At 37.1% G+C, this 26805-nt stretch overlaps 1 protein-coding gene across 1 annotated transcript in view; it reads right to left on the bottom strand.

The window, feature by feature from the left end:
• The window catches only part of DCHS2 (dachsous cadherin-related 2), an 88653-nt gene that overhangs the window by 10459 nt on the left and 51389 nt on the right, over positions 1-26805 (bottom strand). The window contains exons 8-17 of the mRNA XM_018071050.2: positions 22844-23001; positions 21051-21891; positions 19901-20140; positions 15937-16071; positions 15482-15691; positions 13419-14276; positions 7671-7781; positions 4689-4900; positions 3069-3220; positions 289-419 (exon numbers count right to left, since the gene is read on the bottom strand). Of these exons, the coding sequence (XP_017926539.1) occupies positions 289-419; positions 3069-3220; positions 4689-4900; positions 7671-7781; positions 13419-14276; positions 15482-15691; positions 15937-16071; positions 19901-20140; positions 21051-21891; positions 22844-23001 (3048 nt within the window). The remainder of the gene's footprint in view (positions 1-288; positions 420-3068; positions 3221-4688; positions 4901-7670; positions 7782-13418; positions 14277-15481; positions 15692-15936; positions 16072-19900; positions 20141-21050; positions 21892-22843; positions 23002-26805) is intronic.

Here is a 26805-nt window from a genome sequence, read left to right as displayed (position 1 = left end):
GATACTGGAGTTCAAAATGAACAGATTACAGTTGTATTTCTGCAGATTTTTTTCTCTTTATGAATTGCCTATGGTTTTGTTCCAAACTATTCCTAAACACAATGTCTAAAGATTAAGAACAATGCCTCTGAGAACAAAAGCAAAACACAATTAATTTTGATATTTCAGCTTTAATACTACCCATTAGCCTTTTTACTACAGTTGTTTAGTTACACCAATCACCAAAAGCACTACCGTTATCTCACAATTCCCAGCCTTAACAAAACTTAGCTGTACTATCACACTTACTTTCTGGGACCTCCACTTCACCTAGCAGTTGGAAAACTGGAGCGTTGTCATTAACATCTAACACCTCTATCCTCACAATACTTGTAGCAGAGAGTCTGGGGTTTCCTTTATCAGCAGCTTGTACAACCAACCTACAATTAAAGGAAGCAGTAATTGTCACTTTTGGTCAGAAATCACTGAATTATCCACCAATGTTATAAGCAGGGGAAATTTTAAACCCAAAAAGATTAGTCATTTCTGTTCCTCATGGCAACTCTGAAATTCCATCTTTCTTTCTGTAAGGTTGACTATCCAGAGTTTTAGTTTTTCATCTTTGAGCAAAAATGTCCAGGAGATTCTACAGGGTAAAAATATATTAAAATCACACAAAGAAAAGGAATTGTTTTTCTGTATTCATTTCATCCAGTTACATACCAAATGCAGGTGGTTAAACAACTCTTTTAAATAAGACACAGTTTTTCAGTTGGTAATTCAGAGCAGGAATTAAAATGTAAGCACTAAATTATCCTTTGGAGGAACCTATCTCTCTTCATTGTTTATAAAGAGACAACAGGGATGTGAAAATGGGGTAATACAAAAACATCCAAAGTAACATTCAGCCAAAATGCCTGCAGACACATTGAATAGCCCCTCCATTACACTATAAATGTAAGTGATGAAATGAAAACCCTGAATACATGCACCATTTGACAATGGTAAGGTTCCCGCTGATTTTAGCAGGACCAGAATCTCACTGCCAGATTAGAAGAGTTGGCCTATACACTTCCATATTACACCTGCATAAGGAAGGGTAGTAAAGATCAGACAAAAAAAGAAGCTATGTGAAGGGATATAAAAGTCAAAGCTGGGCATCTCAATTAAATGTTTTATGCAATAACAATTGTTTACATGTCACACCATATTGCCTGGGTCTCACTGAAGATCTTTCGAATGCGTTATTTCTCTTTCTTTCTTCTAAGTCACAGTTTCTGTTTAAAGTGTCAAATAGATGTTACTTCCTAAATGTTCACATGATAACATGGAATACCCAGGCTGTAACTCAAGCTGTGGATTGCAGCACTTCCATTCCTGAACCACACCAGCTCTGCTCTGGGTGTCCTTGTGGTTTTTGACACTGACAGAAGACATAACTTGAATTGCAGACCAGTATTCAATCAATGACCATGCAAAATTCCATACAAAAAATGTATTTTTTCTAGAATGAATATTGTTAAGGTATACATATGGAAATATTTTACTAAAAATAATCACTTTCTAAGGTTTCAGGAAAAAAACCTCTCATAAAAACATCTTAGCCAAGGCATTAAAATTCTCTCAACACTTCCATTATAACTCCTATTATAAGGGACTTAGAACTTCTGGGGGTGAAAATGTTCAATTTAGATAAATAAGCAACTCCTTGCAAATTTGAAAGAACTGATGGTAACATTTTGAAATCAAACAGGAAAACAGTTTTGAAAGCTTCTTTTGCTATTCACTATTCACCTAACAATGTGATTAATACAGATTAATAAAAATGTGATTAACACAGATTAATAACTAATTATAAAGAGAAGGAATATGAAGCTTCATATTCCTTGAATATACTGTCAGTTTGAAAGGCTAGAATTCCAACATAAATGCTGAAATAAATCAGGTTGCCAGTTAAAGACAGATATGAGAATTATGCTCATATGCTCAATATTTCACCAGCAGTAAACATCCTTCCATTGAAGGATTTATTCAAGTGTTCTTTTAAAGTACCTAGTTACAAATAAAATGTGTTACACTACTTAAATTACTAAAAATCAGAACTGGTGTTTTTGATTCAGTGAAAAACTGAAAAATAAACTTCAAGTTAAGTGTCCTATATGTTATGTTAAAACAACATATATTTTTTAGGACATTATTATCAAATTACACTGATACTAAGAAAAACCCCCCACATACTCTCTCAATCTTTCTGATGTCATTTTCTACAAGTTATTCACATACATAAGAATTCTTATTGGATGTTTAAAACTTTAAGGTCCCAGAGGACAGGAAAACTTGCAAATATTTTTACTGATGCTACAACCATATGTAAAAAACCCCGTAATTTCTACTGACACATACAAGAAATCTACTTTTTGTGGAGACTGTGGTACTTAAAAAGGGTCTATTAATGAATCTGCATACTCATATTTGTCTTCAAGGCATGATTTATTTGCTTTCTAATTCCAATTATGGCATGACCTGCAAAGAAAAATTGTTATGTCCACTTGACCATATTTATGCACAGTTTCTTGAAAAACAGGAAAAATATTTAGTGCAAGACAGCTTATAGCTGAAAACAGTTTACAAAAGCATCTTTATCAGATTATGGAGAAGAAAATTTAAGTATATTCTAATCTAAAACCAGAACATATCTCTATTTCTTGGATTTGATTTGATGTTTTCTCTGTGTCTTTACATATTTATAAAGAATGTTTCCAGAGAGGGAGTGGCTATACAGTTCTTCATAAACTAAAATCCAGGAACTGTCATTGTTCCTTAGTGAATCATCACACTCATTTATGTCAGTAAGTGTTGCCATTGATTAAACAAGACTATTTCTTTCTCTAAATTTGATAAGTATGCAAGAATCCATAGTACAAATGGGCAGCTTTAGTGCTGTTCTCAGTGCTGTCTGGCTTGCACCCAGGTTCTGTGGGTAATGGATATCAACAGGAAACTATGAAATATGAAATATGCAATATGAGCATTTTCAAGTTAGAGTGAACAAAGAAAAATACATTTTTATGAGAACCTTGCATACAAACCTGTAAGATGAAGTGTTTTCGTGATCTAGGCCTGTATTTGTTGCTAGAATTCCTCGTGCTGAATCAATTAGAAATGTTGCATTTTCATTACCAGATAAAATTGAGTATTCCATTTCTCCATTCAGCCCACTGTCAAGGTCAGTTGCAAATACCTGTTTGTGAGCAAACGTGAGGCTTAATTAAAACCTGCAGAATGCAATTTCAGAAAGAAAACCTTATACTACAGTCAGATATTTCTGGTTACTTTCCTTTCAACTGCACAGATTTAAATAAATCATCGTCTTTGTCCCCAGCATGAGTGTCATGTGAGGTCACAAAATCTGCTTATGAACTGCAATGGGCTGCACATGAATGAGTAATCTGAAATTCAGCTAAAGAAAGTGTTAGGGCTGAATATAATAATTTTACTATTAGGTTGCTGTTAGAATGCTGTCCCTGTTTAGTACACAAATATGCACTTTCTCAGTGGTACAGGACTGACCTTAAAGTATTGCTGCTATACAAACACACAAAGCATAAAATAATTAAACTATTAAGCTTTCGGATCTTTCATAGAATAGTTAATTACCTTTTAAAAATACAAACCGGAAAACATAAAAAGGGCAGAAGCAATCTATAAAACCAACAGAATAACTAACATCCATCAGCAATGAACAGGTTTCTCAAAGACTCCTCTGACTCTTTGAAGAGTCATCTTTGTATTTTTCTGGTTGCTGAACAAGCATTATAATGAGTATGGGATCCAAACCACAGCAGAAGCAACCAGTCAGATTGAATAAAGGAAACATAATAGAATGTATTCTGTCATAAAATTTTGATTACACATCTGGCTTGACTGCCTTTTGATTTTTCTTCATTCCTGGACATATGTTTCTCTAAATACAACGTCCATCAGTTTCTAATCACTTTGCCCTGGAGGCATTTGTAGCGTTCCATTTATTTATTCTCTAGAGAAAGAATATCTTTAGTACCTAACATGACCCTCACTGTGACCTGACTTGCAATGCAAGAACATACACTGAGGAAATTATGTGTTCTTCTAGACCAACTGATGTATTCTTTTGCTCTAACATGGCCAGATGGAAACACTTTGGGAGAATGGATCCATTCAGAGGAAGAAGTGTTTGCACATTTAAATTAAGACAAGCTGCTCTTTAGGCATCAGATTTTAAATTGAACACTTGGGTTTGATTCTACTAGTCTGATGAGTAGAAAGTATTCTTTGTATTACTATAGCCCTTTCAGTAGATGCATTAGTACAAGATCCAGCCTCTATTGTAACCAGAACCGCAGATTTCAATAGTATCTTTCAACTTCTTGAAGATAGAAACATAAATTTTTTAAAAAGAGAATTTAAAGTCCAGCTGCACAACTATCAAGAAGATACAGAATTCTCTTTCAACTTAAACCTGAATGAAAGATCTGAAATGTCATCTAGAAAAAAACTTAATTTAATATTTTAGATATCCAAGCAAAGTAGTAGCAACATCAAGAAGCTCATTCTCAGTTTTTAAAAGACAGTGGTCCAGAACAGACCTAGCAGGATTGTAGTCATGAACAGATGAGCCAAACTTCTTTTTAACTACAGCACTGGGCTTGGGAAGATATACTTCCACTTACCTGTACAATGTCCATTTTGGGACTCTGGCCTTCCCATACTGATGCTTTGTAATAGCTTTGTTCAAATTTAGGTACGTTGTCATTGACATCTTGAATCAAAACTGTCACTCCACAGAGCGCTGAATTCAAGCTATTTTCAGCCAGAACTGTAAGATGTATTTTACACTTAACTTCATAATCAAGAAACTTTGGCTCTTTCACTGTGATTGTACCTAGTTTATTAACAGAAAAATAAAAAATCCCAAGATGTGACACATATCCAGGGAAAAACATGCACAAATGCAGTTATGAAATTCCTAACATCTATGGTCACCTCCACCGAACACATGACAGAATTCCAGCAAGCTCTCCATCATGTCCTTCTTCTATGTAACATCACCCCCCACATGAACAGCTAAGTTTTCACCGATCATTGTCATGTTGGCAATTTCCTAAAACAAAGCACATTTACTGGTAGAGGGATAGAGAGAAAGTGGCTGTGTGCTCCCTTGGTACATGACAGTGAGACTGCCATGCCAGAAGAGACTCTTGTCCCTCATCTAGCCCTCCATCTATATCCAAATCGGGCAACAGCTGCAGTAATTTATGTATCTGACTGGCACACAGGTAAAACACTGGCTTTTTCTGATGCAGTGAGCTCCCTCACCCCAACTATTATTCTATCAAAAATAATAAATGAAAATTATTGAGACTACAAGTACAACTAGACATCTCCACATTAAACATGAAATGTTCTTGGAAATCTGTAGTCATTGTTTCAATGTTCTAGGTAATAATTCTCCATTACATCTAAGCATCAAACATAGTTAAGTTGTGTATTAATTTCATTGGAATTCAAATTCAGTTTTCTATGGACTTTTCAGTAACAATGCCATGACTATCTATATCCCAAACTTGAGATAGCATAAGTGCTTTTTATTTTTTTATTTTCTAAGATAAGTAGCAAAGATTAACTCTTGTGTATCAATCTATGTCTTGAACATAAGGATTTCAAAGCTGGCAGGTGGTCTTTCTTCAGCACAACACTTAAAAATTATCACATTCTGTATACAGAGGAAGAAAAACAGACAGTGGCAGAAGGAATACACTTCAAGATGACAGAGAGTAAACTGAAAGACTCAAGTGTAGAGTGGAATAAATAATCAAGTTTGAGGTACACCAGCTAGGAGGAACATGTGAAAGAACCAGAGTTGCTTATTATAAAGAAGTGCACGCTAAGAAGAACCAAGATAACAGTCTTCAAATATGTAAATAATAGGGGGGTTGCCTTTGTCTTACTTCTACTGCTACTGGGTTAAGAAGTAATAAGTTTAAAAGATTTCAGCAAACATGAATATGAATAAAAACTTTCCAATTGCCAAGACTTGTTCAGATTATTGAGAGAGTTTGCAAAATCGTTACCCCTGATGGCTTTTAAGAACGTTACAGATGTCAGATTTTGGCACAATTGATTCCCCTTCTGTATCAGAGAACAGAGTAGTTCACGTCTTTGAGTAATTTCCTACTATACTTTCTATGATTCTACAACATAATAAATCCCCCTATAGTGGTTGACAGTCTTCTTTAAAGTATGGTTAATTAACTTCAGTGCTTGAAAAGACAAGTAGAGCACACCTTTGGCTGTTCAGAATATGTAACATAGAAAGGGCATCGATACAGCTCAAAATACTTTTGCTGTAGAAGCAATGGATAGAGAATTACTGGTGTCAAAATTATTCTGATGTAAGAGCTGCTCTCAGAAATTCCTAAAGGCTACACTTCAGTTAATGTTTTCTAAGAAACAGAACAGTTTCAGAGGAAAGGAAACAGAAGAAACCACAATGGCTCAAATGTCTCAAAAGAAGACTTGTGACACATTCACCGCTATAGAAATTCCACTCCTGTTTGTGAAGAAAAGTGCTTATGAGACTCTTCAAAACATCATGTAACCATTTTTCAGCCTAGCTTGATAAAAAAAAAGGAAAATCCCATTTGATATATTTTTTTTTTGGAGGTGATATTGGAGAAGATTCATTTTCTTGGGGATAAACTTGTCTAAGATATTCTTTAAGACTAATCTCTCTAGCTTTATTTCAGTGACATAAAAAGGACTTGAAAATCAAGAGTATGCACTTTAAGTGCCCCTCATCTAAACAAAACAAAATAATTTTAATTGTCCATCAGCATCAACCATGATAAACTTTACAGTGGTATGCCACTTGATGCCTGGAGACATCAGGATAATCAGATTAAAGCCTCCAGAAACTGAGGGAGAAAGCCACTTGTTAAGAGTACAACCTACATTATTTCTGAGGAAAACTCCTTACATTGTCTATGCCATCCCAGAAGGAAAGACTACAGCTATTCAGAAGGCAAACTCTATTCTTGCAAATGTTTAGGAGCTGACAGGCAACAGAGTAGTTATGCTGTCTTATGAACCTTAGATGACAAACATGTAAAGGCATAGGGGGAAAGTGCTGCTACCTCCTGCACCTGAAATTCCTGACTGAAGAGCAGCTAAAAGCAGACCTGCTGCAGAACACAATCACACACAAAAAAAAAATGAACTACTTTAAAACATGTCAACGTTTGCCTGAAACAAAGAGCATTAAGCTCAACAAGGTTCTAATGCTTCTACATTAGAAGTGTTTTGAAGGTTTTTGTTTATTGAGTTTTCAGGCAACTTTATGATGAGAAACAAGATGGAATTTCAGCTTGGATCACAAAGTTTATCCACCCCCACACCTGGTGACCAAAGTTAATCAGAACTGAGTGTCTTAAACAGATATACTGGTGTTCAGTGTCTTTTTACATCAAGTTTACAACATTGCAGGTCTCTCCATGTGCCTGAATTTACTGTGCCTGATCTATTCACTGTAACAGGAGAATTACCCTAATTACTAGGGAGTACTCTTAAGATATCTAGCCCTTGTTCTTGTGCTAGGAACTTGCTAATGTTCTAAACTATACACAGAGACTTGAAAAAAAATTGTAAAAACATACCTGTAGTGGGATGTATGGAGAATATGCTCTCCTTGTCACTGAAGATGCTATATTTTATGTCTTCTCCCGTAAATTTGTGTTCATAAGCTTCTACTGTTAGAAGTGATGTACCTATGGAAGCAATAAGACATTTTCATCATGTCTACTTTAGAAGGTTTTATTCTAATTTTATATTACTGATATTAATAGCAGATGCACAGCTATGGACCAGGTTAGGTGCTTATTCATGAAATAAAATAGTAGACAATAAAAATATTTCCCTCATGACTTTCACTGTTTTACAAATTCATAGGCAAGGTACTGTCTATCCCTCCTTGCCCAGTAAATTATGCATCTGATACCAACTTCCTCAGCCGCTTAAATAAAATTATGAATTTTAACTTCTCTTAATAGCAAACTCACATGAACCAATGGAATTCTCTCTTACCTGAAGTCATATGTATTCCTTTCATTCAGGTTATGCTGTCTTTGATCATTTAAATCTCACCTTTTCATGAGTGCTTTTAGGTAAAACAGTCTTTTTTTTTTTTTTCCCCTGTGCATTATATTACCCATGAATGACCAGGAAGAGTTTATTTTTGCTCCACTTAACAGAATTCAATTTGAGTTTCTGAACAACACTCTAAATAAAGTATTTTAATTAGCCACCTTTTGACAAAGGGAATGAAAAGATGAAACTATGTGCACAGCTATGTGTCAATTCACGGAGAATCCAAATTTCACTAAAACAGCAATAATTTAATATAGAATGCAAGAGACATGAAATAAAAATCCTGTTTGAAATAGGATTAAAGGGAATATGTGGAACTGAATAAATTATCCTGCTCAGAATCATCACATTTAACAAAAATGTAGCAAGTTAAAAAGTATTATAAAAATTTCCAAATAATTATTCTTTTCAAGTGAGTGAGGAAATTGTTTAGCATATATAGCAATTGATTTTAATGGTTTTAATTACTTAATTTAATTGTAATTGATTCCATGCAGCTGTGATGGAGTGAGGCAACCTGAACTCTTCCAAATAGCATTAGAGACAATAGTTACTTTATTGCATCACAAAGGGCACGCTGTTCACACTCAGTGTCCTGGATGTTAAGGAACAGAGTAAAAGATTTTAGTATAAAAAAATGAGAGGAAACATTGCTCTTACAACTATCTGACACATTTTATTTTACCATTGCTGTGTATTACATTATAAAAACCAGACTTTTTATTTTAATGGTTTACTATTTGCTCTCAAAATAGCAAAAATATGCCGACGTTGACAGATGTAATTTTCTGTATTTGTCAAGATATTTACTAGAAAATTTCTGAAAGTAAAATCCGTCTTTTTAATAGGTAAAAAGTGATATGAATGCTGCACTTGGGTTTTTTAGGAACTAAAATAAGGGGCTATATGTTGGATTTTCATTGCCAAGAAACTTTGATTTGCTACAAGTTCCTGCAAGGGCAATCATTCACATCACTCAGAACATAGTTAAAGCTAAGAGAAAAATGTAAGGTCTGAAGAATATCACAATTTATCTTTTAATGCTGTCTGCAGTCCTTCTGTTTGTTTGCTTGTTATGTTTAAGAAGAGAAACCACCAGAAATAAAGGGAGCAGCAGCATTTCCACTTGAATCCTTGTTTTTCAAAGGTTAGGTTAATAAACCGTTGTTCTGGGTCCTCAAATCCTAATCCTTTAAGCTTCACATTTTTCACATTTCAGATAAAATTGTTTACAACTTCTTTCTGTCAGAGAACAAATTTTTTCCTGTTTCTGATACCTTTCCCAGAATAAAATTCCTCCAAAAAATGAATTTTTACAGCTCATTGTCAAAAAAGTATGAGGTCTGTTGTGACCTCAAACTCTGAGGTCTGTTGTGACATAAAGAGGCCCTACACAGATAAATAGCAAAAGCCAGTGCCCATTGAAACTTGCAGTTTCAATCATACACAATTCAAAGGTTGCCTCAAGCAGAGGTCACAATATGTAATGCTTAACATGGAGAACAATAAAGGAAAGGTAAACTTTCTGCCCACAAAGCACATTGAGGATGAGATCAGCACTGAAGTCAGAGCAAGGAAGAAGGGAGATCAGGATCAAAGCAGGAAGCAGTCGGATTGGCTTGAAATGTTATGCAATTGACTTCTGAATTAGTTAAGAATATTAAAAGACATGAAGTGTAGTTGAAAATGTTTGTATTTAGGGGTTTTTTTCAGTTTAATCACAGACAACCTGATTTCATTTGGAAGTATCTCAAACAGTTTTATATAGCCTACACCTCAACCTTTGCTTTATGTCTCTGGATTTGAAACTGAAAAATGGCAGCATGAACAGCATTTGCCTATCTGGCCAAATCAGCTCCAAAACATTTACTGTGTTTTGTGTTAGGACATATATGTTAATTATATATATATATGTATATATTTATTCTTTTTTACATTCATATGTATGTTCATACATGTTTATATACACACCAGCACTGCACTGAGCTACTGTAATTTTGTATCATTTCTTCTCTCTTCAGTATTCATTATAGTAGTCTCTTTTCCTGTCCTTTGCCTTCTGACCTGGGTTCATCCTTGCCATTATTTCTTGAGACCTCTTAATTGCCATGAAAGGAAAAGCTAACTGAGCACAGAGATGACTATTCAAGAACCGTCTGGATGCAATCCTGTGCAATGTGCTCTAGGATGACCCTCCTTGAGGAGGGAGGTTGGACCAGATGTGGTCCCTTCCAACCTGACCCATTCTGTGATTCTGTGCCTTACAGAGTAAGAGCCTACATATTTTGTATCTATCAGAAAAAAAAATAGAGGAGTCAAAAAGTTTTACTGGTGAATCTTTCTCCAAGGAATTGTTATGGAAACAACCATTCAACTGAAAGTTTGGTGAATAATAAAGGTTTCTTACCCTCTAAAGAGCACAGTGTCTTATTATTTATTGACTGGTTTCTAAGGCCTGCTGTAATGCAGTTTATAATATTTAAAGACATTAAATATTCAATATTAAACAAAAAATAGAAAAATGGGGTTTTCTGAAGGTCATTAAACTTGGTCAAACATTTACAGAAAATCTGACCACAGGGATCAGTTCCCAAGGCACTCACCCAGTTGAGAGGTTTAGACTACCTTAAAATTAAGGACACTTGGCTTTGGTTTTTGTTGTTTATATTATTCAGATTTTTTATTCTTTTTAAAATAAACTTAGCATTTTCCCCCTCTATCAGTTAAGGCAGAAATAAAATTAGGAGTAAAAGCCACATTTATTAATACCAGATCTATAAATAATCAGCATGTAATGTAAATCTCTCCTGGATTGAATACACTGGTACTATTCACATTCGTAGGGGTCCCAGGATCACATATATCCTATAAGCTAACTTCCATGACAGTTTTAATTATAATCATGCCTTTTTCCCTACTGAAATTTAAAATATTTAATATTTATGTATGCTTATATAAATAAGAAAACACCATAAACAGTGACGAAACAGTACTGGTATTTGATAAAATCTCTCATATTCTTAAAAGAATTTGATCTTCTTAGCAAATAGACTTATTATTAAACACAAATTTGATTTTGTGATCAAACCCTCATGTTTACCCTGAAGCTTTGTTAAATTTCCTTTAATCAAAACAACTTAAATTGAATCTTAATTATATTTTCTATAGATTGAATGGGAGAACACTATGGTATTCTGATACCACAGTTCCTTGGGGCTTTTCTGTAATTTCAGGCTGGACTTTCTAGCCTGACTCAGGAACATATCTACGCTTATGAAAATCTAGGATCAGAGCAGTATACCTATTGCCAGAAAGCCCTGATCCTTCTTCTCTTTCTTTAAATCTAACAAAATCTATCTTCCCTCTTTTCCTTTTTCTTAAATAGAAAGAAATATTAATGCAGGATTAATGCAGGTTAATTCCATCTCCCATCAAAAGACTAAAACCCCTGGGTCTTGACCTTACTCTCCTGGGAAGCCTCACAAACAGGTTTTCACGACACTTTCCGAAAAGCCGAGCCTGCTGCAGCAAGGAAGAGACAAAACAGAGCCCAGAGCTTGCCTCTGGAAACAGCCTGGTCTCTTGGCTTTCTGGCCACTTGGGACAGAGTCCCCTGTATATCACCACAATTGACTGCCAACAGGCAGATCAGTGAAAAGACGGAAAACCAGAGATTAACACACAATGCTGTGATATCAGAACTGTCTTCTGGAAGTAGCATTTCCCTAGGGTATCTTTCATATTTCAGGAGGGTGCTTTAACCATCAGGTTGCTGCACATTCCCCTCTTTCCTGTTGGAAACCTTTCACTTTTTCCAACATTCCATGTTTTTAGACAGACAGTGAGAGAGAGAGAAGGATGCTCTTGCTCGGTAGTTTGATTAATCACTCATCACAACTTTTTAAAAATAGCCTGAAACCAAAATATTTCCTCTGTGGTTAACAAAAAGAAAGTCACTTAATTAAAAGAACACTTCAATGCCTATTTTCAATCTGTTAATTGAAACAGTAATACTCACAGCTTTATCTTTATCTTAAAATACATTGACTTGGCTTGTAGTCCCAAACAGGCACAAAGGAATGGCTGAATAACCTCAGCAGTAATTACTGCAACAGGCATCTTCACCCTTCATTCTCTATTCTGTTTGCAATCATCCAAGAATATTGATTGGTTTTCCAAAATTACTAACACATTTCTTATTTACTGATTCCTAATCCAATATATAGGTTGTTACTCAAGATCCAAGAATTCACTAGTCTCACAAGACCCATAGGATATAAAAGAGTACTGCTTTCATTTTACTGAGAGAAATTTAAACTATAAAGAACTACAAAGAGGAATAATGACTTGTTCAAGGTGAACTTCATGAGGTGTTTGAATCAAGAATATAGTGCAAGTCAAATCTCTAAATACATCTGGCCAATTGTATAGTGAGATTTGTGGACAGAAAAATGTGAAAGGCACTCCTTTCTGCCCTTCATTAGAATGAAACCAGTCCCTGAAGCAGAAGAAAATACTTACTATACCTAATTGGCTGGAGGGATAACCACTATTATTCTTTGAATGATAAAAAGTAGAGCAGTATTTCTCATCATTACACTGAACAAACCCAAATAAATCTGTAAACACCTTGTAACCGAAGCTGGTTTGTCCATTGGTATCATTCCATTAGAGAATAGAGAGACACTCAAGAAGCCTGTCTGAGTGGCAATGTACCAACAGCCTCTGAACTTCTCTACCCTTCCCCTCACCCTACCTCCCTCTCTCCTTCTGCAAAATCAGAAACTTCAGTATGGTTTTAGAGTATTTCTGAAAGCTACTACAGTTCGTGAAGGGTATTGCCAAAACAAGAAATGACACATCGAAACTGGTTCCCAACACTCACCTTATGTATGCTTGTGAGCATCAGCCAGTGAAACAAATAAATGCTGTCCACCCACCACAAAAGTCATTTTGCTAAAGGAATGATGCTCAAGGCTTCCCCAGCTCAGGGATAGAAACATACCACCTTTGAAAAGGGAGCTATTTAATGAGAGCATCACTGCTGTACAAGGGCAGCAAACTTAAGAGCCAGACAACACCTCCATTCTTTTTAATGCTGGTGAACTGGAAAAGGGCAGGTGGGTATTTGCTACATCCGCATTAACTTTTCCCTGCTGCTGCACAGAAAAGAAAGGTTTTCCTATACTATTTGTTACAATTACTCTTTCAAAAGGAGGGGAGATTGGCAACCCCAAGAAGAGGGATTTCATGCCCACCTGCTGCACTGTTCTCAGGCACACTTGCTTCATACAGGCTATGGCTGAATGAAATCTCCTCCTCTTGTTCTTCTGTAAAGATAATGATCATAGCTGTGGTTGTTCGAGGTGAGATACCTTGATCTGAAGCTGTCACTAGCAGCTGGGTACTGAAGTCCTTGGAAGCCAAGGGCTCTTGAAGAATGATGTCACCTGTCTTCACATCAATCTGAAATACAGTTTCTGCTATCATCAAATTAAAAACAATAGCTCCATTTGATCCCAGATCCACATCCTCTGCTCTCACAGTGGCTACTATCTCATTCACAGGGGTTTCAGCAGGCACAAATGCCCTGATAGGATTCTGCAAAAAGATGGGATCATTGTCATTGACATCCTCAATGTGCACCACAACACTGACAGTGGTGCTCCTTGGCAAATGGGTGCTACAGTCACTTGCTACAACCCTAAATGTATAGTGGGACTTGGTCTCCCGGTCCAGTGCTTTTGTAGTAACTATAGATCCTGTTACACTGTCGATGGCAAATGCTCCAAAGGTGTTGTCAATGAGGGAGTACAGAACTTCACCATTTAGACCATCATCTTCGTCAGAAGCATAGAGGTCCAGGATGGCTGAGCCTTCCTCTAGGTCTTCTCTCACAGAGATTTGATACTGGGGCTTTGCAAACAACGGGCTGTGGTCATTTTCATCCAAGACTGTTAGATAGAGCTGTGCAGTGGAGCTCCTCGAGGGACTGCCTAGGTCATGGCACTCAATCACAAGAGTGAAATTGCTGATGTCTTCTCTGTCTAAGCCACGAGTGACCAGCAGTTTGCCTGAAGTGTGATTTAGTGTGAAGTATCCTCCAACATTTCCACCTTTCAAACACATAAAAAATAAAATTATCACCAAAAACTATTAAAAAAAAAAGAACCCTTTGTGATTGTGCTATGTAAATTGCAATAACAAGATCCAATTGCTCGTACAGCTGGTGTGCTCATGTGCCTTTCACATATTTTATTTCTCTTACACAAATTAAAACCTGTATTTCATTTAAATCAGTGGGTGGCAATGACAGTAAGTGCAGAATGTCATATCAATTTACAGAGTGGCTATTTGAACAGATGCATGTCGTTTTTCCCAAACCAGCCCACCTTATAAAAGCTCATGCATCTAGGTTGCTGCATGAAGTGACCTCTTCCCAACCTTGGTTACAAATTCCAGAAACCTATAAAGCATTGCTGAAAATTGTAATTACTTGCTCCTTGTTCTCTTTTACAAACCTGTCTCTTGGAATTGAATAGTTGTACAAGGTCTTGATTTGGGAGGAGTGGGAGATAAATACGAATCAGTCAACTGAGAAGTCAGCATTTTTAGTAACAGTGAATGGCATACATAGTTTATAATGTGTAGAAAAACCAAAGATAATTAAATTAAATATCATAGAAAATCATGAAAACAGAGGAATTCGTAACTTTTTGTTGGTTGTTACCACAGTAGTTCTCTGCCTACACTTGAGCTATTGCTGAGAGCTGCAGACCAAAATAAGCGTAGCAAACTTGTATTTGTGAAAAGATATTACAGGAGGCTTTGAACAGCTGTAGAGTTTATATTGGCACAGTGGACACAGGGAGAGTTTGGCAAGATGAAAGCTAAGTATGACATTACTAATTGCTGAGTGAAAGAAGCTCTCATAAAATAAAATTAAATACCATTAAATAAATAAAATCAATTAGTTCTTGCACTTATTTTCAAGGGTATATTTACATTCAGACTTCTACAACTATAACAGAAAGGACAAAATCATGCCTTCATGATTAATTCCTCCTTTCAGCATTTGGTATTTTTTGGTTTTCTCTCTGTACTATTTCAAATCCAGAAAGCAGAATGAAAGTATGCCTGGGAAGTGCTTATTAATGCTGACAAAGAGGTGAAAAATCTTTTTTCTTTTCCACATAAAAGAAGCATGCAGACAAGATGGGAGCTAGGGAGCCTGGTAAAATCAAGACTAGTCTAAAACTTGGATCCTGCTGTTTATATACTCCCTGATTTATATTAACAAAAATGATGGAGTGTAGCTTACCAATTATTTTGTATCTTAGAGCTCCATTATTGCCAGCATCCATATCTACAGCCTGGCTAATGTAAACAACAGAAGGCTGTTGGTTCTCTGGGATCCAGATTTCAGAGGCAGGAAAAAGAAACATGGGAGAGTGATCATTTTCATCCAGCACTGTGCAGATAACTGTCACTGTACTTGATAGTGACGGGGTTCCACTGTCTTGAACCAAAACTACGAGCAGTAAAAAGAAAGCAAATTTTATTCAGTGGTTGTGGGTGCAACAATAAATACTCCTTAATAATACCAGAGTAGGAGAGTTATTTGTGCAATGCAAAAAGCATATACACTTCTGTACCAGAAAATCTTACCACTTGTACATAATTCAGAAGGCATGAAAAAAAGTAATGCTGATAGTAACACCACACCCATTCTCACTTTCCACTGTAGAGGCACTCATAGATATTTTACATTGTTACCTTTAATGCTGAAAACCTCCTGGGTTTCTCTGTCCAGTGATGCAGTTGTGACGAGCTCTCCACTGCTTAAGTTCATCTTGAATTTCTCATAACCAATTCCTGGTAAGATTTTATACCAAAGCAAGGAATTCAATCCTTTAAAACAGAATGGAAGTCTTAGTAAAACATAGCCACTTTCCTCACATTCAGGTCTACAGATTTGTCTGTTTTTTCTGAATGACATTTCCATACAGCTCCTAATCAGACCTTCCATTTGTACATAGTACAGGGATTTTAGCCTTTCCTTCTTTCTCTAGGAAACAGGCTAAAAGTGTGCAGGCTTTTAAAAACCTTTCCTTCAAGTTGCATCCCTGAGTTGAACAAGAAATGTGACTCCACACTTTTACCTATTATGGTTATAAAATAATTTCTGTCATATTTCTTCTAGTTGCAACACCCTCCTGAGGAAAGTATAATGTCATCTCCATCACACTTATTATTACCTTTAATGAGTTTAATCCTACATTATACTCCAAGGGCTTGTACTACTGTACTCTTTAATTTTTTAAAAAATTTTCCGAAGTTTCATTTAATCCTTCTGTGTTTTTTCCAACCAACAATCAGTCCTTTAGTAGGGTAGGAACAGTTGGTGCACCTGGAAAACTACAGCACTCCTAGTCATACAAAAACTGCTATTCAGAGTCAAATACTGCCTGCCTGCTCTCATCTGCTGCAGTCAAGCACAGATCACAGTCAAGCAACACATCTGCACTGGAGTTGATGGAGAAACACCCATGTGAGAGAAGAAACAGAGCCTACAGTTTTTAACATCCATGACTTCCTTTGTTTACCTTTTAATAGCTTTGACAATGCTACTGAAATGTGATTAAGAGAATTACTACTATAAATGCATTTGCACCTAAACTAAGTCAAGGAAGGGACATATTCATACAATACATAGTATACGTATGTACACATATAGGTGCCATCTGAGTTGAATATCCACATAATGTCGAAATTAAAACTTTTAGCCTTTAAAAGACACAGATACGTAACATCTTAATTAACCTTCTTTCCCATATCCAGCTGCAAGGAGTGTACAAGAAGCATTAGGAAAAAGCTGCACATCCTGCCCAAGAGAGAAGCATGATGACTTTACACATTCTCATAGCACAGCAGAGCAGCTAGCACATTTGCACTCAATCCAACCTGTTGGTTAATTATTCAGTAGTGCCAGCCACATTTCAGGGGCTGAAGTTACAAGCTGAAATGAGAAATAAACTATTCTTCCTGCACATCACAAGCTGGAAGAGGAAATAAACCCATTTCTTGCCACTGGCCGGTCACAAGGACCCCTTTCCCTGCTGACCAAATGGCAGAGGGGATGTATGGTGCCTGAGCTGCAGCCAGGGAAAGCCTTCAGCCCCTTTTCCTGTTCCCCTGCCACAGCATGGGTAGTCCCTGCACTCCTACAGCTTGTTGAAAGCAGCAAGAACCGTGGAATTATACTGTGGTTATGCCTAAGTGCCAACACTGGTGAAGAAGCAATGAGAATAAATGTCCTCCCTGCCCCAAATCTAGACTCAAATCTCATCCTTTCTAATAATATCTAGTGAATGGCAGTAAGCCCTGTCTCATAACTCTAAGTCAGTGGTCCCTATTAACCTTTTGAAATTTTTCTCCTAAGGCTCCAGACACAACTATTGAGCCACAGAGGTGCACATCAGCTTAAAAACAGGCCTTGCCAAATGGTAGTTTAGTTTATTCAGAGCTTCTGCTAAGACCTGCCTCAAGACAAACCCCTGACCTATCTTAAATATGCTGCTGGTATCTCTGCTTTCCCATGCATATTTTTTAACATTCACCTGTATTACGTGTGTCTTTTACATTTGCAGGGGGGCACGGAGGGTTCCCAAAGTGAGGCAACACAGACATTCAGTAAGTGCAGGTCTTGTAATGTGCATGAGGGAGTTAGTTGAACAAGAAGTTTCATGGATATTCATGGGAAAGAAAACCACTCCAATCAAAAATTTTAGTCATGATTTCCCCCAAAAAAGACCCTATTCCCTTCACAGAGACTGAAGTAGAAAGAAAAATAAAACAAAAAGTTGAGAATGGCAGATATTGCTAATAAAAATTATTCCTCCCAGTGGTCAGTCAGAGAATGTATGAAGGGAACAGAAAAAATGTGATGGAAGAAAGTCCTCCACTGAGACTATGCAAATATTACTGGGATGTGAACTGCAATTTAAAGAGTCTATAAAAATGAAGTAAAAAGTATGATGTAAAAAAAAAAAAAGAACACTATGAGAATAGCATCATTCAAAAAAACTGTATTCCAAAAACACAAGAAAAGTGCATAGCATTATATTTATATGACTCCTATATAAATCAAGTTTTCTTACATTATGAACATCACTTCAGTATTTGTACGAAACAACACTATTACATATGCATGACATGGGGCCAAATAAGGCAAATGTGAGAAAAAGACCCAACAGAAGGACTGTGGTTACTGGAAAATGTACTTCAAAAAAAAATAGCAGGAAGGAACAATCAGCCACAACAGTGCTCCAACCCAAAGTGTCTGCGCAGGCAGGCGCACACTGTGCCACCCAGTACACTTGGAATGCCCTTCCTCTCCACCCTGCCAAGCCACCCCGGCTCCCTCCTCCTAACTGCCCCTGGAAGGGAGGAGGGAGAGGAATTCAAGCAAATTCTCACTTTTTCTCTATTATCTTGCAAACATTTTTCTCCAAATACCACCTTTTTTATATAGTGTGATCCACAAAAGAAAGAAAATACTTGGAAGAGTGAGATACAGAGGCAGATTGCAGCACTGCTCAGCTGTCATGAAGATCATCACAGACAGGGATACCTACCCATTCCTAATTTCTAAATGCTTTATAGATTTGTGGGGAAATGGCTTTTTCTATATAACACCTCTCCTGAGCTCACATCTGCCTTTTGTAATCAATATATGCTCTACATTAAAATGACCAATCTTACTGAATACAGAAAATTATTTTGCTAAAAAGTTCTATAATCTACTTTTTGGATGGCACAATCTTACACAATTCTAAAGATGTACAGAAAGTGAATCCACAGTAAAAAGAAAGTCATGCACAGATTTGAGACCATCTTTTGGGCAAATGCAGCAGTATTGTAATATTTAGTTCTCTTTTCAGATTTTATCTTTACTGCAGACCAAAAACTCTGTGTAACTGCTCCAGCAGTTACATCAGTTACATATGATGTAAACATCATATGCTGTGCATTTTAGATATTTCAAAAGAGCAGGTAGTTGAAGAACTAAAAAGAATTTTGTGTTGCTTAGACTGTCTCAGGTTTAGTCCTCACCTGTGATTCACAGAGCAGATGAACCACCCACCACCCGCCTTATTCATCCTTTCTGTGTGTGGTTGAAAAGCAATGCATTAACATCTTTTGCATGAAAAATCCTGTTTAAATTCCAGAGCGGCTTCCACGATCCGTTCACAGCTCAACCAGCCGGAAAATCTTGGATTACAGTGCCCCTCTCTGGTCAGAAAAGATGAGTGCATATTTGCCGGTTCTGATACAAAACGAGGGCTCATGCCTAGTGAATTGCTTTAAAACTGTTCAAAACGCTCTGATCGACGGCAACAAAACATTCAGATACTAACTTTAACTAAGCTGAACATTGTTTGCTAATTATTAACCAGCGCACGTTGGCTTTCTTCACATGAAAGCTAAAGTAGGCCGTGTCATGCAAGTGCACATTTTACATTTAATATAGCAGTCAGAGATGAAGCTACCCCAGAGTGCAAGTCAGAATACCTCCAAGCCCTGAATAAAGGTTGAGAGCCTGAACCAAAACACGTTTTGAAACTCAAAACTCATACATTACCTTGGAAAAGCACAGCAGCTGTACACGCATGGCAGCAAGACTGGATTGGTCTACTATGGTCCACAATCAAATCAACAGCAAAAGGACACAAATTACCTGCATCTCGGTCCACAGCTTCCACTTTTATGACAAACTCTCCTGGATCCTGGTTTTCAGGAACTGCAGTCTCATAAAGTTGCTTTGTAAATATTGGGATCTCATCATTCACATCAAGAACAACGATGGTCAGAACCTGCGTGGCCGAGAGAGCTGGGCTTCCATCATCAAGAGCCATGACTGTCAAACTGTAGCGCTCCTGAATCTCACGGTCTAGAAGCTGGGCTGTAGTTAAGAGTCCTATTATAAAAAAAGAAGGTATTAAAAAGTATTCTGGTCCAGGTTAGGATCCTAGTTGTTACGGCACTCACAGTTTCAATGTAGCATCATTGTGCCACTGCTGCAAGGTTTCCAGACTTTGGAGTCATTCATTACCTGTGATTCCCTTTAGGGTGCTAATTGGCCCAGAATATTCCTTTTGACATTAGAGGGAACTGGGATTCATGGAAAATTCACCTAAAGTTCAGGTACTACTTTTCATATGACTTTGGGATTAACTTTTTAACTTTATTTAACATAAATATATGTCTTCTTTTGCACATAAGTTATGCTCTTAGGAGCTCTACAGATTAGTGTCAGCTGCATCAACTAATGGATTCAAAATCAGAATAAGAACCAGAACATATTGCAACTATTAGGGTGATATTTGCATTTGCATTAAGACGGTTAATAGTCAGGAACCAGAGAATTTCAGAGGACTGAAGAATAAAATGCACTGGCACTTTGAGCCTCCACTTAACATGTTCCACTCACAGTGGACACACTCCTTGATCTTGGCTTGCCTTCCCTTGTGTGTATGTATCAGAGCATGTATGTGCACATGCTTTAAGTATGCATCATGCCAAAATCAGAATGGAGTATTTCACTGCACACACTTTCTTTCCACCTTCCTTAATGCACTATTGGAAGATACTCCAGTACACCTAAACAACATGGTAACAGTGTCATGCCAAAATTTTTGAGCTGAGTCTCATTGCATGCAGTACTGTCATGCTTGTGCAGTGCTCTCCTCAAGGTAATCCCTCCTGAGGACAGTAAGGCACCTGGGTAGAATGCCAACGGGGTATTTCACTATTGCACTGTATTCACTCCCAAATGTTGTCCTGAGATGCACATCACAAGAAACTCCAGAAAACAGAAGTTACAGTACCTGTGATTTTATCCAATACAAATGCTTTGTTTTCATTGCCTGAAAGAATGTAATATGTAACTTGTCCATTTCTTCCCTCATCAGGATCTTTTGCAATTATGTGGTGTACAAGGAAGCCCACCTCCGCATCCTCCATGACATAGGAAAGAGACGAAGATGTAAAATTGGGACTGTTGTCATTGACATCTAAAATAATAATTTTCACAGCCAAGGAATCCAGTCTCCGATCAGTCAGATTTATTGCCTGGTCTGACGCAGACACTGTAAAAATCACAGAATCAGTAATCTCCCTGTCTAGTGGAGAAGCCGTGGTCAAAGTGCCATACAAAGGGTGAATAAGAAATAGATTTTCACCCATGTTACTCATTTCTAGGGAATACTGTATTTTGCTGTTCAGAAAACTGCCATCTCCATCTTTTGCATTGAATGTGTAAACCAGAGTGCCAACAGGTACATTTTCCTCTATGCCAATCACAACAAAGTCATCTTGAAAAGATGGAGAATGATCATTCTTATCTTCTATGTCAACACTTATGAAGACAGTGTTATTTTGTGGGGGATTATTATTATAATCCTTTACAATAACTTGCAAAAGAAAGTGTGAAGCTGTTTCATAGTCAAGTTCCTTGGAAAGAAAAAGGTCTCCTGTCAAGCTGTCTATTTCAAAATGAACACTATCATCATCTTTAGCAATACTGAAATGCAGTTTCCTGTTAATTGCTAGATGATTATCAGGCCACTTCAGAGAATCCAACACTTGTGCCGGTTTAAAATTTTCAGGTACGACAAAGTGCTTGAAATCTTGAGAGAAGCCAGATCTCCCATTGGGCAGTGGGATTACCTGCAACCAAAACACAAAGACTGTTGTATTTTCCCATTATTATGAATATTGACATGAAAATTATTTTCCTTGATTGAGAGTTTAATAATTTCTTATTTGTGACTACGTTTACTCTTAGTATGCTTCAAAGCCAGAAAACAAACTCAGCATGCTGTGTAAGAGCAAATAGCCCTTGGTCAGCCATTCCATAATCCTTTAATGCCACATTTAAAAAAAAAAAAGGGACAAAACTGTCTCTCATCCTCTGAATCCCAGGGGTCCAAAGACAGACAATTCGAAGACTTCTATCTCTGCCTCTATTCTGAGGCACTTCAACTGTCTTTCTTCATAGGACAGCACCACACAGACAGATGTGACAAAGAATGCACGGTACGTTGTGCAGTTTACCAAGCGCAAACAGATGGGTTTTTTGAGGATTGTTTATGTCATTACAGGATTTCATTCATTATGGTTTGCTGCAGTGTTCCAAGTTAATGCTTTAAAATGAAAGGATCTCTAACTTGTCTTGACCAAAGCATATTTTTACAAGCTATCCAAAATTAACCATCTTTTGGGTGACTTGAACACAGCAGCCTCAGTGACATTCAACCGTGGATGGAGGAGTGCACAGGTGGCCTGGACAAAGCAGCCTTACTCTGGCTGGATAAACAGCCGGTGGAATGAGCACACAGTGGATTTTGCAATGATCTCCTACTAAAGCACAAGCATCATCTATTTGCAAGACAATCCAGAATGGTGTTAGGTATTCTTAACAAATCAAAAGGAGTCTGCCCTCTCATTTCCTCCCTCAACAGAAAATTGGCTAAAGAAAATTACCATGAGACAAGGTGCTTACAATTTTGAACTTCTTCCTTTCTTCAGTTTATTTCCTTACCTTCTTCCAAAATGTCTTCTTTTCCAAGAAATTAATAATCTAATATAACTGTTCTATCTGTACAGTGTAAATAAGTACCTGGATGTAAACAGTAGCATGTCCTTGAAGCGAAGGCATCCCCTGGTCCCTGGCTGTGATCATCATTCTATAGTCTGATCTCTCAGCATGTGATAGAGACTGGGTTGTTCTTAACTCTCCACTGACAGCATCAATCTGGAAGTATCCTATGTCCTCTTCTATGGGGTAATAATGGACATGTGTTATTGTAAATCAATTCAGCTTGCCTCCATAATACTGAACACTGTGATAAACACTGAAAAAGAGCGGGACGCAGAGGAAAGGAACTTGCTGCACTCATTTGGATCTCTGGCTTGTTTCATTCACCTCATCTTCCTTCATTAGGTACATAGTTATTATAAACCACTTAATTTGGATTTAGAAAGCTACAGAGAGAAATGCCATGGAGTACTAAAGCAACTGCCCCATTTTGTTCTCAGGTCATTACTCACATCAATGGCACGTGCATCAGGAGAACAACAGATACCCAAGGATTGGTCCTTCTGTTTCCAACTCTGGCAGGCAGGGCCAGAGAAGGAATTAAGTGTTATTCTCTGAACGAGCACAAAGGGTCAAGTATCTGCTGCTGGCCACACGGCTGGTTCCTGTGCCTTGCCAGACCATGGGGTCAGCAAAGAGCCCTATGGACCCCTAAGACACTGTAACTGCAGTGATGCTGCCTGCCCTGTCTGTGCTCTGAATCAGGACCTAATTGAGGGTAGCTAAAATCTTACAGTAACCTGTTTCAGAGCAACATGTGAATATTGGAAATCATGCTTATAACCTTCATCGAGGACTGGTGGCATTCTAGTAACAAGCAACTTTAAATTAAAATTACTACTTGCAGCTACATCATATTACATTTATTCTAGAGCTACAAAGAATAATTCTACCACAGATGAGTAAATAGCTTTTTCTGACTTAGAATTATAGAAGCATTTAAGTTGGAAAAGACCTTTAAGATCATCAAGTGGAATCTTTAACCTAACACTGCAAAGTTGACTTAACCATGTCCCTAAGTACCACATCTACATGTCTTTTAAATACCTCCAGGGATGGTGACTCCACCACTTCCCTGGGCAGTCAATTCCAATGCTTTACAACCCATTAAGTGAAGAAACTTTTCCTAATATCCAATTTAAACCTTTTCTGACACAACTTGAGACCATTTTCTCTTGTCCTATCACTCTGTACCTGGGAAAAGAGACCGACACACAATCCCCCATTTTCAAGAAATGGAATCAAATTACTCTCAAATTTTTAGTAAAATGGAAAGTATCTATTACTTCATATATCTTACCAGAAACAGAGAAAATCACAATTGTCATAACTACTTCTCTCAAAATACTATGCAAACAGCTTTTTGTTACATGAATTTTTAATAAGGTGTACTAGTGGGTTAAACAAAGTCACGCAGCATAACAGCTGCTATTCTAATAAGCATCTGTGGTGAAAATAAATTCACTGCAGATGTAGTACACAAAACACCCATAAAGGACTGTATTTCCATAGACACCTAAGTGAGCATGAAGCTGTTTATGTTCTCCAAATCTACACATGCAAATTAGTTAGCTGCACATATAGATGCTCGTTTTTGTTCCAAATCACCTCATCTGCACCTGTAAAATACTTGCACCTGTAAAATTTGAAAAACCACTGAGCAAATTAGATAGAAAACTGGGTTTTCACAACCAAAAAATAGGAGGGTTTTTTGGTATGGTTCTGCTCTTTTTGTCTGATTATAGGTTCCTAATTCTCCATGAGTCCCTTCTGGGTTGAGTCTTGCTGTCTGGAACATAATGAGGAAATAGCCAACAAAAGAAAACAATATGTAGAGACAAATATATTGAATGAGACAGTCCTGCATTTTGCATTTTTCATGATAGTTTCAAAATATTAATGGTTCTATATTACTGTTTTCATAAGTAGCTTTTGGGTTACTTTCCTGATTTTTGTCCCAACAGTATGTCTACATTCACAGATATGCCATTTTGTTCCATATAATGCTTCATGACATAAAATCCCAGCCAAGCAAAAGGCAGAGGAGATATGAAAAACAGAACACATAATGTGAATTTCATGCATATATTTTCAGTATTTTGCTAAAACTAACATTTATAGTTTCATTAAAATACAAATATTGCATGAAACATTCAGGTTTGTGCATATTTTGGTAGCAATAAAGGTAACAAAAAAGTCTGATAATATTGGAAAGAGATATTGTATAGAACCAGAACCCCTTGGGACTTCCATTTTGTGTTTGTCATTTTGTTTGTCTCTATAAAGACAGCCAAAACTGAAACATTTTATTTCTATTTTTCTGTTATTTTTATCAGTCTATTTTTTTAAAATTTATTTTTGGAAAATTTAAAAGTGTAACCATTTGATTGTAAATCAGAAAAAAAGTTTTACACTCATAGAGTATGTCAGTCATTGCTGTAAAAGCTCATGCTCCCTGCATTTCCAGAAACATTTGCTCAGCTTTCATCTCGAAAAGTCACTTGAATTAGGCAACTGCTGCTTATATCATGCACCCTAAATACGTCCTTTTGTGTATGAGGGGAAAAGGAAGAAAGTACAGGAGAAATGAATAAGAAATAAAGTAACTGGAGGGAGCAGATGAAGCATGAAACAGAAAAAAAGTAAATCTCTTGGTAATTAGACTTTTCTTGTGCTTGCAAAAGTAACCTGCCAGTAAACTGATATGTTTTTACAATTAAATTTTTCACCTCTGCCTTGTCCAACCTGTTGGCCAGGCTTTCATTTACATGAGGTTTTCCAAGGTCAAGGCACTTTCTCAGCTCTGTGGTCTCAAACATGATCAGAGAAATTGCAATTTGGGACAAAAAAAAAAAAAAAGATGGCCTGAGAAACCCCCAGGAATGTGTTACTGTGAACTTTGGTAAAACATTCAGGTCTTCCACAGACTGGCACTTCAGCAAAATGGCCCAGAAAGCAGACGCAGAGTAACACCAGAGATTTCTCAGGTATCAGTGACTTCAGAATTTAGTGATGGTTAGCTGTATATTTTAACCTAATTCCTGAAGAACTGTACCTTCCCTAGGTGTGCAAATACTTAGTACCTTGATCATCTCATTCTCTTTTGAGATGAAGGAAAAGTTGTTTCTCTTAACAGAAAAGAGGAAAGCAATGCCATGGCTCCCCAAGAACCTGAATATGATGGTTTCTGCAGAAACGCAGCCCTCTGCAAGTCTAGGAGTGCTCCCTGCACACTGCTTGCAATTCATTCTGGAGAACAAGTATTTCACAGACATACATACAACACTTGCCAATTCGTGTGTATCAGCAGTGTAAAATAGGCTTCTCCTAGCACTTGTGTGGTCAAGCGCTAATGTTGTCTTCACATAACTGGTCCAAACATAACTGTAAAAGCCTCTGCTTTGCCAATGCTAGTCTTAACACACAAAACAATACTTTAACATGCACTATAAATACACACTAATTTTTCTTGTAAATGCTATACTATATCCTATTGGCAGTCATAAAGGAGGCCAGGCAATACACTTCGCATTTGCCAGCATCACTAAGGAACAGCACGCATAGCTGGGATTCACCTCCCTCTGAATTAGGTTACTCTTTCAGTGATAACATAGAAGTGGAGGTAGGGTCATATGACCACCCACTTCCATACACATAAATGTTCAAGGATGATTTGCTTTGATTTTCTGGAAGAGGGAGGGGAATTTTGAAGGAAATACTTCCCTGCAACCCAGAATTCATCTGGCATGTAAACGTCAGTTCTTTTATAGACTTTTCCTTATGTAATTTGTTGGCATTTGTCAGTAACCCTCCTGCATAGCTTAATCTATTGCTGCTATCTTGACATTTCTTCAAGATCTCAAGAACATTAAAAATTACCCAGTGACATTTACAAGCTTAACAGTTGACACTGACACACACAGCTCTTCATCTTGTGGAAGTTCCACAACTGTAGAAAAGAGCACTGGTCTGCATGCAGTGCC

Source organism: Manacus vitellinus, unplaced genomic scaffold, assembly GCF_001715985.3.
Source record: "Manacus vitellinus isolate BGI_N305 unplaced genomic scaffold, ASM171598v3 scaffold_0_pilon, whole genome shotgun sequence".
Lineage (NCBI taxonomy): Eukaryota > Metazoa > Chordata > Aves > Passeriformes > Pipridae > Manacus > Manacus vitellinus.
This window is presented reverse-complemented; position numbering and strand designations above follow the sequence as displayed.